Below are 17,217 nucleotides of genomic sequence, written 5' to 3'. Positions count from 1 at the left end.
CACACATATATATATATATATATATATATATATATATATATATATATATATATATATATATATATATATATATATCAATTTCAAGTTTCTAATAATCCTCAAGAGAAATTATATTGTTGTCAAGTGGGTTTATAATGTAAAGCTCCATTGACCCGTATTGATTAATCACACTAAGCTTATAAATTATTAAAGATAGTTCAGTGAAAAATGAAACTTCAGTTATTTAGTGCCTCAAGTTGTGTCAGAGCAACTTTTATTCTTATGCTGAACATAAAACATAACTGACTGTTCGGTTCACAAGCTTTTTTCCACACACTATATTATAGGAAATGACTGACCGACTGTCTCTTCAGAGCTATTAGCGCTTTAATTTGTGCTTCTTTCATTTCATCATAAAGAAACGTGTCCTTTTAAAGAAACCGATTAATAAATCCTCTTTCTCTCTTCAACTGTATGCTATTACTGCACAAAAGTATTTACTACTGTAAATAATGTGTTAATCAGTGTTTAAATAAAGGAGCAGACAGATCATCTTTAGGGAACCAGTCTGAAATATTTCTGTCTTTTTTTCAGTATCGTCAGCAGAAGCAGAAAGAGAGCAGCGTCTCCACTGTCCAGCTGTGTGTCCATGAAGAGCAGCAGATCTATGAATAATCCACCCCTGCTCAGTAATGAAGCTGTGAACTTTGACCCTGTGTGGGTGTGACAAAACTAATACTTTGTAATGTCATTTTAATGTAATCAAAGTAATTTGAATGTACACACTCATAAAAGTTCCTAGTGGAGCGCTGGGTAAATGATAAAATATACTGAAGCACTGTCACTCAGGACTGAAAACACCACTGGAAGACTGAGCATGACATGAGCATGATGTGAAGTCATTAGCATGTTAGCAACAACAAACTTTAGATCAGTCACAAATATATTGGTATGCATGTTTTCTAGATGCATATAAGCCGAGTGTACATGCATGAGTGTGTATATATGGGGCATGATTTAAAATCAGATAGTTTAGAGATGTTTAAATATGTTTTAATTCATTGTTATATATTCATGTGTGTGTGTTTCTGTGTTGTGTGTGTTCAGTAGTGAGAGAGCTGAGCTTCAGACCTGCACATTCTTCTCCAGTCAGAGTCACTTCAGTCTTCATGATGATCTTCAGAGAGTCAAAGAGCAGCACAAAACCATCATGAAGATCAAGTACGAGAGCTTATTTGAGGGAGTGAAACTCCAGCAGAATCAAACCCTCCTGAACAGCATTTACACACAGCTGTACATCATAGAGGGAGAGCGTGAAGGAGTGAATGAAGAACATGAGGTGCTGCAGATGGAGAAGAGATACAAGACTCTCCAAGACACTCCAATCAACTGCAATGACATCTTTAACCCTTCAGCTGAAGCAGGAGATGAGGAGAAGAGCAGAGAGGAGAAAGAGCAGATCAAGACTGTTCTCACTAAAGGCATCGCTGGAATTGGAAAAACCGTCTCTGTGCAGAAGTTCATTCTGGACTGGGCCGAGGGAAAAGCCAATCAGGATGTAGATTTCATCTTTGTGTTTCCATTCAGAGAGCTGAACTTGATTAAAGATCATCAGTACAGTCTTCACACACTTCTGCTGGACTTTCATCCTGAACTTCAGCATCTGGACTCACAGATTTATGAGGAGTGTAAAGTTGTGTTCATCTTTGATGGTCTGGATGAAAGCAGAATCACACTGATGTTTTCAGCCTGTCAGAAAGTTTCTGATGTGACTGAAGCTTCATCAGTGAGTGTGTTGATGTCCAACCTCATGAAAGGAGATCTGCTTCCCTCTGCTCTCATCTGGATCACCAGCAGACCAGCAGCAGCCAATCAGATCCCCTCAAAACACATCAGCCTCGTGACGGAGATTCAGGGCTTCAATGACCCTCAGAAGGAGGAATATTTCAGGAAGAGAATCAGAGGTGAAGATCAAGCCAGCAGAATCATCTCCCACATCAGAAGAGCAAGAAGCCTTCACATCATGTGCCACATACCTGTCTTCTGCTGGATCTCAGCCACTGTGCTTCAGAGCATCCTGAAACAAGATCTGAGTGCAGAAATCCCTCAAACTCTGACTGAGATGTACATCCACTTCCTCCTCATTCAGACACACATGAGGAAGCAGAAGTATGAAGAGAGAGATCCAGAGAAACTCCTGCAGTCCAACAGAGACGTGATTGTGAAACTTGCTGAACTGGCTTTCAATCAGCTGATGAAGGGCAATGTGATGTTCTACGAGGAGGACCTGATTGAGAGCGGGATAGACGTCGCTGACGCCTCAGTGTATTCTGGGATCTGCACTGAGATCTTCAGAGAGGAATCTGTGATTTATCAGAGGAAGGTTTACAGCTTTGTTCATCTGAGCTTTCAGGAGTGTTTTGCAGCACTGTATGTGTTTTACTGCTATTTACACAACAACACTGAGGTGATGAAGATGTTCCTCACAGGAAAACACAGAACTCAGAGTGAGAAAGTTCCTCTGGATGTGCTTCTGAAAGGAGCGATGAACAAAGCCTTGAACAGTAAAACTGGACACCTGGATCTGTTCCTGCGATTTCTTCATGGCGTCTCACTGGAGTCCAATCAGAGACTCTTACAGGATCTGCTGAAACACACAGAGAACGACCCAGAGAGCATCAAGAAAATAATCCACAACCTCAAACGAGGACAAAAAAACAACATCAGTCCTGAAAGATGGATGAATCTCTCACACTGCTTGATTGAGATGAAGGATAATTCTCTTGTTGAAGAAATGCAGAAATTTTTAAACTCTGAAACAAACAACAAAAATCTTTCTCTTGCTCAGTGCTCAACTCTGGCAAACATGCTCCTGATGTCAGAGGAGGTGCTGGATGTGTTAGATCTTAAAAAGTACAACATCTTATCCTCATCAGAGGGGAGAAGGAGACTGTTACCAGCTATGAGGAACTGCAGAACAGCTCTGTGAGTGTAATAATTCAATAATATTATAATATGAACACATCACACAAGTTTTTTCTAAACCAGGTTCATGGAGCTTCTCCTACACTGCATGTCTCCTTTCTTTTTATGATTCTCTGCTCTCTACTAATGAGCTGATTACCATGAATCAAGTGCCCTATCTTTGATTGAGAAGATGAGCAAAGCTTGTGTTGGGGCGCATTTATCTTCAGTAGAACAATAAAGTCCATTTTTATCTGATGCTCTTTGGGAAGGAGAGTAAAAATGTCTGGTATTGGTAAACTTGAAGTGCTTATTTACGGCTCTTAATAATAAATCTGAGCTCTTACAATATTAACTGACGGTTCTTTCAGACAGTTCACTTCTGGTAACTGGATGAAGTGTGTTTGAGATTAACATACTAGTCAATTGCGTGCATATACATTTAATTGAAATGGTTTTTAACCAATAGTTTTGGTCTGAAAGAAAAAAGAAATATCTTTTCTGTTTAGTCCAAACCCTCCAAACATTTTTTTCTCATTTCAGTGAACTGGTGACTTAAGAGCTGCTGTAACCACTAATGTGAGCTTTAATTAAGTAATTGAAATATCTGAGCTGGCTTAAGTTGAACTTTCAGATTGTTCAGTTTTTAAACCGATGGGCCGGTTCATCCAGCTGATTTCCCGAGTTCACTGAAATTAATATAGCTCATCAGGCATTATCCAGCAGCATTTGCCTGGTGTTGTGAATAACGTTTTCTTTTGTGCAGTTTATCACTTCATTACACTTGATTATGTCCTCAGCAGTCACAAATATCAAAGTGAGAGTGATATGGGTTTGTATTTGGTTTGTATATTTGTATATGCTTAAAGGAGGACCATGGCTTCATCTAAATATCATTTTTACGGTTCTACCTTAGTGAAAAAAAAAGCTCATCTTGATTTTAATGCTGGAAGTGCCACAACCTCCCTCTCTGAAGCTTTTGTTTTGTAGTTCATGTGTTAATAATAAATAGTCCATTTAAAAAATCCATTCATCAACCCATTTTCAACCATTTATCTGTGGCTGGGTCGCAGGGAACCCCTGAACTTGCCTCTACCCAAACACTTCCTCCAGCTCCTCATGGGGCATCCAAAGGCATTCCCAGGCAAGCAGAAAGACGCATGTTTTAATCTATGCACTGCTGGTGCAACCGGCCCTAAGTCCTATGAAGCATCGCCACCTATACTGGGAAACACCCATACGATCTCACACACAATCACTCATACTGTAAACTACAGCCAATTTGTTTTACCCAATTCAACTGTAGCACAAGTTTTTTACTGTGGGGGAAGCCGGACAGTGCTAGTGACCACTGAGCCGCCGTGCTGCCAGAGCTAACTCATTAAAAAATGTATTCCATAATGTTATCAAAATATACAAAAAAATCTGCCTGTGTTTATTGAATGGTAGCAAATGCTCATAAAATAAAACTTCTGAGACACTTTGTTTTTCTGCTGGTCTTCCTGCTGTGAAGGCAGTGACAAGAAAAATCAACCGCACAATCATTTAAGATGGAGCTGATCACCCTGAGATCGAAGAATCTATCTGATAGCAACACTTACAGTATGCACACACATATATTACCTAATATAACTTTCTTTTCCAGACTGTCAGGCTGTGATCTCACTGATCAGCACTGTGAAGTCATGGCTTCAGTTCTACAATCATCAAACTCCTCACTGAGAGAGCTGGACCTGAGTAACAACAATAAACTGCAGGATTCAGGAGTGAAGCTGATCTGTGCTGGACTGAAGAGTCTAAACTGTCGACTCAACACACTGAGGTATGAAAGGAGAGATGTTTGACTAGTCTGAGTTTAAAAACAACAGCATGCAAGCAAAGAGCATTTACAGATGGTAAAATAAGTATTGAACACGTCATGATTATTCCTGAAAATTTATCTCTAAAGGAGTTGTTAACGTGAAATAGACCAACCAGATTTTGGTAAATATCCAAACCACAAATGAAAAATCTGAAATGATGTGTAATAACAATGATACGACACAAGGAGAAAGTACTGAACTACAGAAATATATTTAAAACTTTGTACAAAAGGCCTTTTTTTTGGTAATGGCCACTTCAAGAAGCCTCTTATATTGAGATTAGAGTCTGATGCTTTGCTCAGGTGGGATTTGATTTATTATTGTTTTATCAGTTTTTAATAGTCTCCAAATGTTCACTTTCTATTGGTGTGGCTATAAACTGATGTTTAGTTATTGTTTGTGTTGGATTCAAGTCAGGCTGAGCCATTCTAGCAGCTTTACTTTATATTTCTGAAATCAACTGAGAGTTTCCTTTTTGTGTTTGGATCATTTTCTTACTGAAATGTCCACCCTGGTTACATCTTCATTCTCCTGGTAATGTAGGTGTTGAGACTAAAGCAGCTAATATTCATTTACACTGACGAGTGGCAGGATTGCTCTCTAAAAACAGAGATTCCAGCTGCTGTCTGGGCTCTCCATGCCTTTTTACTCCTCCTTTTTTCATGTATTCAACATTTTTTCGCCTTTAACATTTCATTTTATTACACATAATATAATTTATATCTTAGTCTTGCTTTTTTATATATGGGTTACTTTGGCTTTTACCAACTTCTGGGGAAAATTTCAAATCAACAGCAACTTTAGAAACTGTTTTGAGTAAAATGGTGACATGTTCAATGCTTTTTTGCCTGCTGTATGTTGAGCTCCACCAAGCAGGGCTATACAGTAGAATAATTTCAGGAGGTGTCATGATAGCTTTATAACCTTATATACCTTTCTATTGGTCTTATTTTATGCTTGTTTAAATTTTAAGGGCACGTTAGTCTGAACTAGCAAGTTTAGGTATTTTGGTGAATAATTTGATGCGATCCACTATTGGCTACAATTACAAACTGATGAAGAAATGTACATGAGGCATGCTCTTTAATTGGCTGGTTGAAGACTATTCTTGCTGCTGTTTTCTGGATCAATTGCAGAGGCTTGATATTACTGACTGACAGGCCTGCCAAGAGAACTTTGCTAAAGTCCAGCCTGGAGAGAGTAGTAAGCTTGAACTAGATGTTTTACTCTGATAAAACGGGTCTAATTTTTTTAATGTTGCATAAGGCAGATTTGAGTAAGGTCTGTCTGTGCACTGCAAGACAGGGGTATAACATGAATGGGCGTAACTTGTAGTATGTTAGTGGCATAACTTGAAGTTATGGAGACCCACATGTCAAAACTATGTTGTCGGCAAGATGGTACATCAGTTATTAACATCTACACCTACTCCACACCTAAACCCAACCATCACCGTTTTTAACATCTAAGTATTTCCTCCATCTTGTCAACCACATCACGTTGTGACATCTCGCATGGTTAAATGGGATCTTGATAAACGCAAGTTACGCCTCTAACCTACTACAAGTTACACCTCTAACCTACTACAAGTTACACCTCTAACCTACTACAAGTTACACCTCTAACCTACTACAAGTTACACCTCTAACCTACTACAAGTTACACCTCTAACCTACTACAAGTTACGCCTCTAACCTTCTACAAGTTACACCTCTAACCTACTACAAGTTACACCTCTAACCTACTACAAGTTACGCCTCTAACCTACTACAAGTTACACCTCTAACCGACTACAAGTTACGCCTCTAACCTACTACAAGTTACGCCCCTTCATGTTATGCCCCTGTCTGGCAGTCCACATACAGACACACTTGGATTTGCAAGACTAAGCTGTTGTGTTAGTAATGTGAGTGAGCACAGGTTTAACTGAAGTAGACGTTGCCTGAGGGAGTCGAGTGGGAAAATGATCAAGCAGATATTGGGATGATTAGAACAGATAATGCAACACCAAAGGAGATTTGAGCAAATTTGATGTTGTTGTTTTTTTTGTAGCTTTTATGTGTTTTATAGCTTTTATGAATGTAAAGATTGAAGAACTTGTTGGGTAAATAAGGCTGTCGCTCTGCCTTACACTTCTGTCCATGCTCAAACAAAGACAGGTTTGGGTGGAGTGGAATTCAATTATTAGTGAACTTTAGTTTCTAGTGAGCTAAACATTTAATGTTTATATAGCTGTTAACGCACAAGCTTGATCTCTTCTGAAACATTAGCATTATTACATATTATTTATTTAATAATAACAGTAGATTAATATGAAAGAGTTGTTGTTGGAAATGGCATTGACATGAGACCAGCATCTTAGATTTTTGTGAAATTTTACACTTCACTATGGCCATTTTAAATCAAAAGCAGCAAAATTATGACCAACTAGGAAATGCTTCAAGTAGGAAATAAGAAAATGTCAAATGAGGTGTGTCATTTATTTAGTTTAACATTGCCAACACAAAAAACAAACATGAAACAATGTAAATATTGCATTGTTAGTAGCTACACAGTGTAAAAGACATTTTCTCATGACCCCCGTTTAGATTGCCTGGCTGTAATCTCACTGATAAGTGCTGTGAAGTTCTGTCTTCTGCTCTACAATCATCAAACTCCCCCCTGAGAGAGCTGGACCTGAGTAACAATAAACTGCAGGATTCAGGAGTGAAGCTGATCTGTGCTGGACTGAAGAGTCAACTCAACATACTGAGGTTTGTGCTTCATATTGATTTATATATCAAAAACACCTCTAAATTATCATAACTAGCATGATTTATTGTGTTAAAAGATGTGTTTTAATCTAGTAAAGGCGTAAAGGGGGTGGGGGGGGGATGTGTTCGCGAACAGAGAAGCAAATCCTAAACCACCCAGCTACATGATACAGAGTCCAGACAGACTATAACAAGCTGTCTGTATAAACACACATGCACATAAACACACAGCACCAAGCAAGTGACACACAGCATCACGCTCTCTCTCTCATTCACACACATACACACACGTAGAAAGCAATAAACAAGTGACACCCAGCATCACGCTCTCTCATTTACACACCTACATACGTGCGCTCGCTCGCTCGGGAGTCAGGAGCGATATTGTTAGACCACACGCTTCCGTCAAATTACACCAGGTACCGACCGCTCCCACGCTTTATTCAGAAATTTATTCCCGCGCCGTAAGAAATCTGGTTGGGTGCAGACCTCTACATCAGCACACCAGTATGTCTTATAACCAGAGTCATTGTGTTTTCAGATTGTCAGGCTGTAATCTCACTGATCAGTGCTGTGAAGTTCTGTCTTCGGCTCTACAATTATTAAACTCCTCCCTGAGAGAGCTGGACCTGAGTAACAATGAGCTGCAGGATTCAGGAGTGAAGCTGATCTGTGCTGGACTGAAGAGTCTAAACCGTCAACTCGCCATACTAAGGTACTTAAACCCCCCAGGGTTCAGCCATAAAATCAATAAAAGGAGCTTAACATACTGTCATTTTTATTATACTGATTAGACGAACACAGATGTGAAAACTGAAAAACGTCTATTTTTAAATATATATTCACAATTACAACAAAACAATATGTAGAATTAGTAAAACACAGGCAGTGCTTTCTCTTCCTGTGTCTTCTGACAGCTATAATTAAAACAACATGTTGCTCTGTTAGCTAATATACAGCTATACAGTCTAGTCTGACATTATTCATAGTTAGTTAATAGAGCAACGTGTTGTTTTAATTATTGTATGCACTGTAAATAATTATTGTCCAATCAGTTATCATAAGTGTGTGTACCTGCTCACTTTTAGTTTTAGGTGCTGTTTTTTGGTGCGTTTGGGCTGGAAACATTCAAGTGTATTTGGCATCACTGGCCATCATTTTCTCATTGTAATGCTGTGCTGTGTGTTTGTCTGAGGTTCTTCTCAGATTCTGTGGTGAAATTTGTATTTGCAGACTTCAGAAACCTGTTTTTAGTGTTAAATGAACCACGGTCCATTAGTCATCCTGATTCATTTAAGGCAAGTAACATCAAGTATGGGGGTGGCATGGTGGTTCAGTAATTATTCTCCATAATAAAGCCGAGAAGGAGAAAGAGAGAAGTCTGCTCTGCTGTTTCTCTGCTTTATTATGAAGAATAAATTTTCTGATATTCAAAACCTCCCGTCTGATCATTTCTAATTGATAAGGAGTCGGAATACAACACGCCTCTTACAACCGGGACAGGACCGGCCAACTATACCGTTCCTGAGCCCGACTCAGAGCACTCACACTTCTCAAACGATCTAGGAAATGGGCCTGAGCACGGTTCAGATGGCATAGTGTGAGTACGCTCTTGGACCACATCCATTACACTTGTATTGTCAAGTTCTGTCAACTTTAACCTGAGTAAAGAAAACTTCACTATTTAACTAAATGTGTCCGAAAAGAAGATGAATGGATGAATGATTACCAGCTGAGGTTCATTACTGAGCCTATATTTGGGCTACGTTTCTATGTCTCGATGTCAGTTCGTTGTGTTTGCTTATGTGTATCTGTGTTGTGCTCAGGACTAGAAGAGTGACTGCTGATATTGGTTTCGTCCCTCTGTCCCTGCTCCAGAGTTCCAGTGTCCTCACCCTTTTTGTAGCCTTGTTGGCTTATTTTTCACGGTTACCATTAAATATATCACTTGCATTTGGATCTATCTCTGTACTCTTATTTCTCACGTGACAGAACGAACTGACCTTGTCATGGATCCAGCGAGTGCATCCCAGATCTCTGAGTTCGTCTCAATCAGTAATGCCAGGATTGACCGGCAGGATGAGGCATTAGCTACCACCGCTCAGGCGATTCAGGCTCTGGTCGGCCAGGTCTCCTTGCTCACCACGCAGGTCCAACAGCTGGTTACAGGAGCGCACACAAGCTGAGACCGCACCAGCCCCTGTAGTGTTGCCAGCACCAACGACTACTAATCGCCTTGTTGAACCTCGCCTTCCTCCTCCAACCTGCTATTCCGGAGAGCCTCACCTATGCCGGTCCTTTCTCTCCAAGTGTTCCTTGTACATCACGTTGCAACCGTCGTTGTTCGCCACGGAGCAGGCTAAGGTTGCCTTTGTCATCACTCTCCTTTCGGGTAAGGCGGCTCAATGGGGAACTACAGCCTGGGAACAGAAACTGCCATGCTGTTCTACCTTCGAGCTGTTCTCCAAAGAGCTTAAGAAGGTGTTTGATCGGGCCGCTTCCGGGAGAGAGGCCGCCCGAATCCTCGCTGAACTCCGTCAGGGAAATCGGAGCGTGGCGGACTACTCTATTGAGTTTCGGACTTTGGCGGCTGAGTGCGGCTGGAACGAGGAGGCGCAGTGGGACATGTTCCTGCATGGACTATCCGAGCGTCTTCAGGACGAGATCTATACTGCAGATCTTCCAAAGACCTTGGACGAATTAGTGGATCTGGCAGTTCGGGTGGACGCCCGATTGCTCCGCCGAGAGAATCGCAGGCAGCAGGTCAGGTTTTTGGAGCCGGTCTCTGGTCCTCCGGTTTTGGCTGCGGCGCCGGAAGTGGGAAGCGCTGACCCGGAACCGATGCAGGTGGGCAGGTCCCGCTTGTCCGTGCAGGAGAAGCGCCGACGGAGAGAGGAGGGACTCTGCCTTTACTGTGGTGGCACGGGACATCGTGTGGTTTCCTGTCCAGTAAAAGACAACACCCATCAGTAGGTAAGAGGTTACTGATGGGTGAAATTAATCTGGATAAACCCTCTGCGGCGGCTACCTTGTTGCCCGTCACTTTATCATGGGGTTCCGGAAGCCAGAACACCCATGCCCTTGTTGATTCCGGGGCAGAGGGGAATTTCATTGATTCCAGTTTCGCTTTCAGTTTTAAACTTCCGGTTAACACCCTTTCACAACCCATTGCAGTACGCGCCCTCAGCGGACTTTCCCTTCCCAATATCACTCACTCCACTAAACCCATAAAGATGATCACGTCCGGAAATCATGTTGAAAATATATCTTTCTTTTTAACAGACTGTGCTAACACACCAGTGGTTTTAGGTCATCCTTGGCTGATCCTCCATAAGCCTCACATTAACTGGGGTCTTAATACTATATTTTCATGGAGTGAGAACTGTCATGAGTCTTGTCTTTCGTCTGCTCGTTCTGCTGTGTCTTGTTCTGTGTTTCAGGAGGAGCGCATGGACCTGTCAAACGTGCCCAGTGAGTACCTTGACCTGAAGAGAGTGTTCAGTAAGTCTCGGGCTGCTTCTCTGCCTCCTCATCGTCCCTATGACTGTGCTATAGATTTATTGCCAGGTACATCTCCGCCTAAAGGCAAACTATACTCTCTTTCTATTCCTGAGAGGGAGGCCATGGAGAAATACATTTCTGATTCTCTAGCGGCTAAGATCATTCGCCCTTCTTCTTCACCGGCGGGGGCGGGGTTCTTTTCGTGAAAAAGAAAGATGGGTCTCTTCGTCCTTGCATAGATTATCGAGGGTTGAACAACATCACGGTGAAGAATACTTATCCTTTGCCGCTGATGTCTTCAGCGTTCGAGCGTCTGCAGGGGGCATCTTTTTTCACGAAATTAGATCTCCGCAACGCATATCATTTGGTTCGCATTAAGCAGGGTCATGAATGGAAAACTGCATTTAATACCCCCAGGGGTCATTTTGAATATTGTGTTCTCCCTTTTGGGCTTTCCAACGCCCCCGCAGTTTTCCAAGCACTCGTTAATGATGTGTTGCGAGATATGATAGATCAGTTTATTTATGTCTACCTGGATGACATTCTGATTTTTTCCCGTTCTCTCCAGGAACATGTGCAGCACGTCAGGCGAGTGCTTCAGAGGCTGCTAGAGAATGGGCTTTTTGTCAAGGCGGAGAAATGCGTGTTTCATGCACAGTCTGTTCCTTTTTTAGGACACATTGTGTCGGTCGAGGGGGTGCGCATGGATCCAGAGAAGATTCAGGCTGTGGTGAATTGGCCAATTCCGGAGTCTCGTAAGGCCCTGCAGAGATTTCTGGGTTTCGCCAATTTTTACCGGGGTTTTATTCGCAATTTCAGCCAGCTCGCCGCCCCTCTGACATCCTTAACCTCCTCCAAGACTTCCTTCAGGTGGTCGAGTGCAGCACAGGCTGCATTCACAAAATTAAAGGGCCGCTTTGTTTCAGCCCCCATTCTGGTGACTCCTGATCCCTCCCGGCAGTTTGTGGTGGAGGTTGACGCGTCAGAGGTGGGGGTGGGCGCTATCCTGTCCCAGCGTGCATCCTCGGATGACAGAATTCATCCTTGCGCGTTTTTTTCACACCGATTATCTCCCGCAGAACGTAATTACGACATTGGTAATAGGGAGTTGTTGGCTGTCAAACTCGCTTTGGAGGAGTGGCGTCATTGGTTGGAGGGTTCGGGGGTTCCCTTTATCGTTTGGACCGACCATAAGAACCTTGAATACATCAAGTCTGCCAAACGACTTAGCTCCAGGCAGGCTCGGTGGGCATTATTTTTCGGACGATTCGACTTTACCATCTCTTATCGACCGGGTTCTAAGAACATCAAACCCGATGCGTTATCCCGTCTTTTCGATTTTTCCGAGCGCAATACGTCTCTTGAGCCCATCGTTCCTCAGAGGATTTGTATTTCTGCGGTGACTTGGGAGATCGAGAGCAGGGTTCGCACAGCCCTAGATGGGGTAACGCCCCCGGCCGGATGCCCACCCAGCCGCTTGTTTGTGCCGGAGGAGATTCGGTCTGACGTCATTCGATGGGGACATTCCTCCAAAGTGGCTTGTCATCCTGGGGTGAGTCGTACTATATTTTTGGTTAAACAGCGATTCTGGTGGCCAGCTATGGCACGGGATATACGTGAGTTTGTTTTGGCCTGTTCCGTTTGTGCTGTTTCTAAGACTTCTAATCGACCTCCCGCTGGACTCCTTCATCCTCTGTCAGTGCCTTCGAGACCCTGGTCGCACATTTCGCTAGATTTTGTCACAGGTCTCCCGCCATCTGGTGGCAATACGGCTGTTTTGACCGTGGTGGACCGGTTCTCGAAGGCTACTCACTTTATCCCTCTGCCCAAATTACCCTCAGCCAGAGAGACAGCGGATGCTGTCATAAATCACGTCTTTCGCATTCATGGCCTCCCGACGGACGTGGTTTCTGACAGGGGCCTCAGTTTGTCTCTAAATTTTGGAGAGAATTTTGTCGCTTATTGGGGGCGTCTGTAAGTCTTTCTTCTGGTTTCCATCCTCAGAGTAACGGACAGACTGAAAGGGCCAACCAAGATCTCGAGCGTATGTTACGTTGTTTGGTTTCCCAGAATCCCACCTCTTGGAGTCAGCAGCTCCCATGGGTGGAGTACGCACACAACTCATTACCAGTGTCTGCCACGGGCCTTTCTCCGTTTCAGTGTAGTTTAGGTTACCAGCCACCAGTTTTTCCCAGTCTGGAATCCGAAGTCGCGGTCCCCTCCGCTCACGCCTTTGTCCAGAGGTGCCGACGCACTTGGAACAGGGCCAGACAGACCCTCCTCCAAGTGGGTGCGCGCACCAAGGCTAAAGCTGATCGCCACCGGTCTAAGCCTCCCGTTTACGTCGTCGGTCAAAAAGTGTGGCTTTCAACCAAGAATATTCCCTTGCGTTCCGTATGTAATAAACTTGCACCTAAATTTATTGGCCCATTCACTGTCACCAAAATCATTAGTCCGGTGGCAGTCCGCCTCAAACTTCCTCCAGCGTACAGGAGAATACATCCCGTGTTTCATGTTTCCAAATTAAAGCCCGTTTTTCATACAGCCATTAACCCGCCCAGTCCGGTCCCTCCCCCGCCGCGTCTCGTAGATGGGGAGACCGTTTATTCGGTTAAGCGCATTCTGGATTCTAGACGGAGGGGGCGAGGATTTCAGTACTTGGTGGACTGGGAAGGTTACGGTCCAGAGGAGAGAAGTTGGGTTCCGGCTAGGGACATATTGGATCACTCTCTTATCGATGAATTCAATCGCCAGGTAAGCTCTTCTGGGAGCACCAGGAGGTGCTCTTAAGAGGAGGGGTATTGTCACGGTTGCAGGTTTGTGCGCTTTCCGGAGTATCTGTTTTGTCACATGGGTTTGTGTTGTTTGTTTTTCCACGTGTATTTGTTTGGTCACGTGTCATGACGGCACTCAGCTGTTTGATTGATCACCAGCTGAGGTTCATTACTGAGCCTATATTTGGGCTACGTTTCTATGTCTCGATGTCAGTTCGTTGTGTTTGCTTATGTGTATCTGTGTTGTGCTCAGGACTAGAAGAGTGACTGCTGATATTGGTTTCGTCCCTCTGTCCCTGCTCCAGAGTTCCAGTGTCCTCACCCTTTTTGTAGCCTTGTTGGCTTATTTTTCACGGTTACCATTAAATATATCACTTGCATTTGGATCTATCTCTGTACTCTTATTTCTCACGTGACACTGTGGTCAGGATGATCAGAAATGAAATTCAGCTCATCTTCATGTTTCCACCAATGAAGAGCTCAAACACACACACACACACACACACACACACACACACACACACACACACACATGAAGGATGTCTTACTCTCCAGCAGGCATCTTATCAGAATAGTAATGAACATCTCTCCACTGGCAGATAATGAAGCACAGAAGTTTTCTTTCAGACAACAGAATATTAAAATCCTTTATTCTTTAACACACAGTGATATTCACATCTAGTGACCGCTGTTCAGGCAGCATCAAATGTCCAGTTCCACATGAGACGTCTCTGTGACCTCTTGAATTGGCCAGAAGATCCTGAGGAGACGAATAATGTGGCACAGAAAAACTTCAGTTTTCCTCTGAAGAGGGACGACACTCATCAGCTCATCATATAATCCAGACCCTTAAACATTCAACTTTATTAATAATCATAAAGACATGAGAAAGGACACGTGTTACTCCATCCTGGAGCAGACATCCATCAGAAAATCCACTCCTTCACACACTAACATGAGCTCTTGCTGTTGTTGTAGATTATCCGGCTGTTTGGTGACAGAGGAAGGTTGTGCGGCTCTGGCTTCAGCTCTGAGCTCAAACCCGTCACACCTGAGAGAGCTGGATCTGAGCTACAATCACCCAGGAGAAGCAGGACTCAAACTGCTCTCTGACAAACTCCAACACCTCCACAAACTCAAGTAAGTGCTTTTATTGCAGGAAGAGTAGATAAACAGCCCACTGGAGGCCTTTTCCAGACTGTAGACTCTTCATCATGACATCTAATCATCCTCATATCATAATAGAGTGGAGGAACTATGACGTCAATGTGTATGCAAAAACCCAGAAGCGAGTTAGCATTTTAGCAGTTCTGGTTCCCTCGTCCCAAAGTCAATGGGTTTCTTCAATGGGATTTCAGTTAAATCGCTTAAATAAGGTTCGTGATAAACACAACTTCAATATACTTTCACATTTTATTCTACAACATAAAACACATCAGGTACATCACACTCTTGAGTTTTTAAATCGCTTACGCTTCTTTAAAGACTGTTGCTATCAAGTTGCTAAATGGGACTACAGGCGGTGTCGGAGCCATTATACGTCATCGTGCTGAACTGGTCTGGAGCGCAGCTCGCTTGTGTTTAAGGCATTTGGATTTCTCTGTGATTTAAGTATTTTCATGAATAGTATATTATAGTTTGTAGTATTTTTCTAATTGGGAATTCATATTGTGTGTAGATAATGCCTTCACTTGTAAAGACTGTCAAGACAGATTCATTTGTTGATCGTTTATTTTAATTAAAGAGACGGGGATACAGCTTACCAGTGCAGCCTGTCTCTTTCCTGCTCTCAGTAATGCAAACGTGTCAATAAATGTGTGAAAATACCTACATATTAACTCATTTTATCGTGATCAAGTGATTTTTCATCTGTTTTATTCTTCATCTGGACACATTTAACTCTGTCATAACTGCAATATTTACACTCCTCCTTAAAATGTATAGCAGATGTGACTGTATGGGCTGCTTTTCGCTGTACTTCGTGACATAAAAAAATACTGAATGTTGTTCTGTGTCCATGATGGAACTTGCAGGCATTTGATAGACCTCTGCTCCTCGCGCCTCATTTCGACTGTTACAGTAAGCGGGCTGTGTGCACGCGAGTGATACACTTATTTAAATATGTCTTATGATAATACTATGTAGGCACATTTATACATACAGTTTTAAAACGTTTACAACCGTAAAGCAAAACAGATGTATTTCTAACATATAAACGATCCAAAAGGCACGTAGGTCGTGTGTATTTGCGTATTTATTTGTTTATAATATATAGCGTGGATTATAATATATTAAACAGAGAGATTAACTCTGTCATGGACATTATTTCTAAAAATAAGATAGAAAAGATTGTCCGTAGCAGGGCGGTGCTGACGTCACAGGAGAGCGCCCCGAAAGCACAGTAGTTCGTTTGTAGCCTAATGTTAGCTTTTCAGTTCTTGCGTTTGCATTTAAGATCCAAAAGTGCTCAAAGTTGTATTTTCGTGTGAGGATTATCCTGCTGGACAAAACGTGTAAGTGTAATGAACTGTGTTTGAACACAGAGCTTATTATTTGCAATCATCGAAAAGCCTATGGGAAAATCCTATGGGGATTTTATTGAAGGAACCAGTTTTATGCTAGCAGCCGATTAGCCTACAAGGTGACGTCATAGTTCCCCCACTCTCAGCTTCACGGCTCTGTCTCCTCTCCACCAATACGTTGCTGTGTGGAGTGTGTGCTCTGGTGCTGAATGGTTGAAATCCTGAACAGACGGGAAATGTTGTAATATTTCTCTGCTGCTGCTTCATGAAGTGTCTCCTTTCACCCTCTGCTTCACCTGCTGATTTCTCTTCATCCTCGATTCTTTAACCGCTTTGGTGAAGGTGTGGAGAAGATGTAAATCATCATAGCACATGCATTATTGTTTCTGTGTGTGTGATATACTGAAAATGCCCTACTTTGGAAAAAAATTCATTTACATGTCTTTTTTAATCACAATTGATGAAACCTGGCTAGTTGTGTGTTGTGTTTGCTCTGCACAGCTTGTAGGTCTCTGTCTGAATTGTCTTTTACACTGGATACAGAAAGCTTTGCTCTTGATCAGGCGATGATCAAAATAATTATATTTAGCTGCAGCACAGAAATGTGTCGATTAATACTGAATGTTTAGTTGTCATTACGTGAGGTTGTTATAACTGCAGTACTTTATCAATGGCAGCTTTTTCTAAAACGTCCAGATCTCCACTGACTCTCTGAAAACTGAAGCTCAAACTCACCAGCATCACTGTTAGAGCCGCTTGTGTTTGTGTGTTTAATCAGTGCTTCAGTTATCAGGAGCTCAGTGATATCTGTTTGTTTCCTTCTAATACGGGTTTTCAGACTGATGTCTGAAATTTCTGATGT

At 42.5% G+C, this 17,217-nt stretch overlaps 1 protein-coding gene across 2 annotated transcripts; it reads left to right on the top strand.

The window, feature by feature from the left end:
• Positions 1-1,112: 1,112 nt before the first annotated feature.
• Positions 1,113-14,977, top strand: LOC130221730 (NACHT, LRR and PYD domains-containing protein 3). 2 transcript variants are annotated; one of them, XM_056454313.1, is made up of 4 exons: positions 1,113-2,964; positions 4,589-4,765; positions 7,394-7,558; positions 14,812-14,977. In XM_056454313.1, exons 1-4 carry the CDS (start codon positions 1,190-1,192, stop codon positions 14,975-14,977), a joined length of 2,283 nt encoding a protein of 760 aa, XP_056310288.1. In that variant the 5' UTR covers positions 1,113-1,189. The 2 variants fall into 2 exon arrangements, 1 of the variants encoding a protein (XP_056310288.1); XR_008836307.1 differs by lacking the exons at positions 1,113-2,964; positions 4,589-4,765; positions 14,812-14,977 and adding an exon at positions 8,100-8,255 and having other exon boundaries at positions 7,468-7,558.
• The last annotated feature ends 2,240 nt before the right edge of the window (positions 14,978-17,217 follow it).

Source organism: Danio aesculapii, chromosome 3 (genome assembly GCF_903798145.1).
Source record: "Danio aesculapii chromosome 3, fDanAes4.1, whole genome shotgun sequence".
NCBI lineage: Eukaryota > Metazoa > Chordata > Actinopteri > Cypriniformes > Danionidae > Danio > Danio aesculapii.
This window is presented reverse-complemented; position numbering and strand designations above follow the sequence as displayed.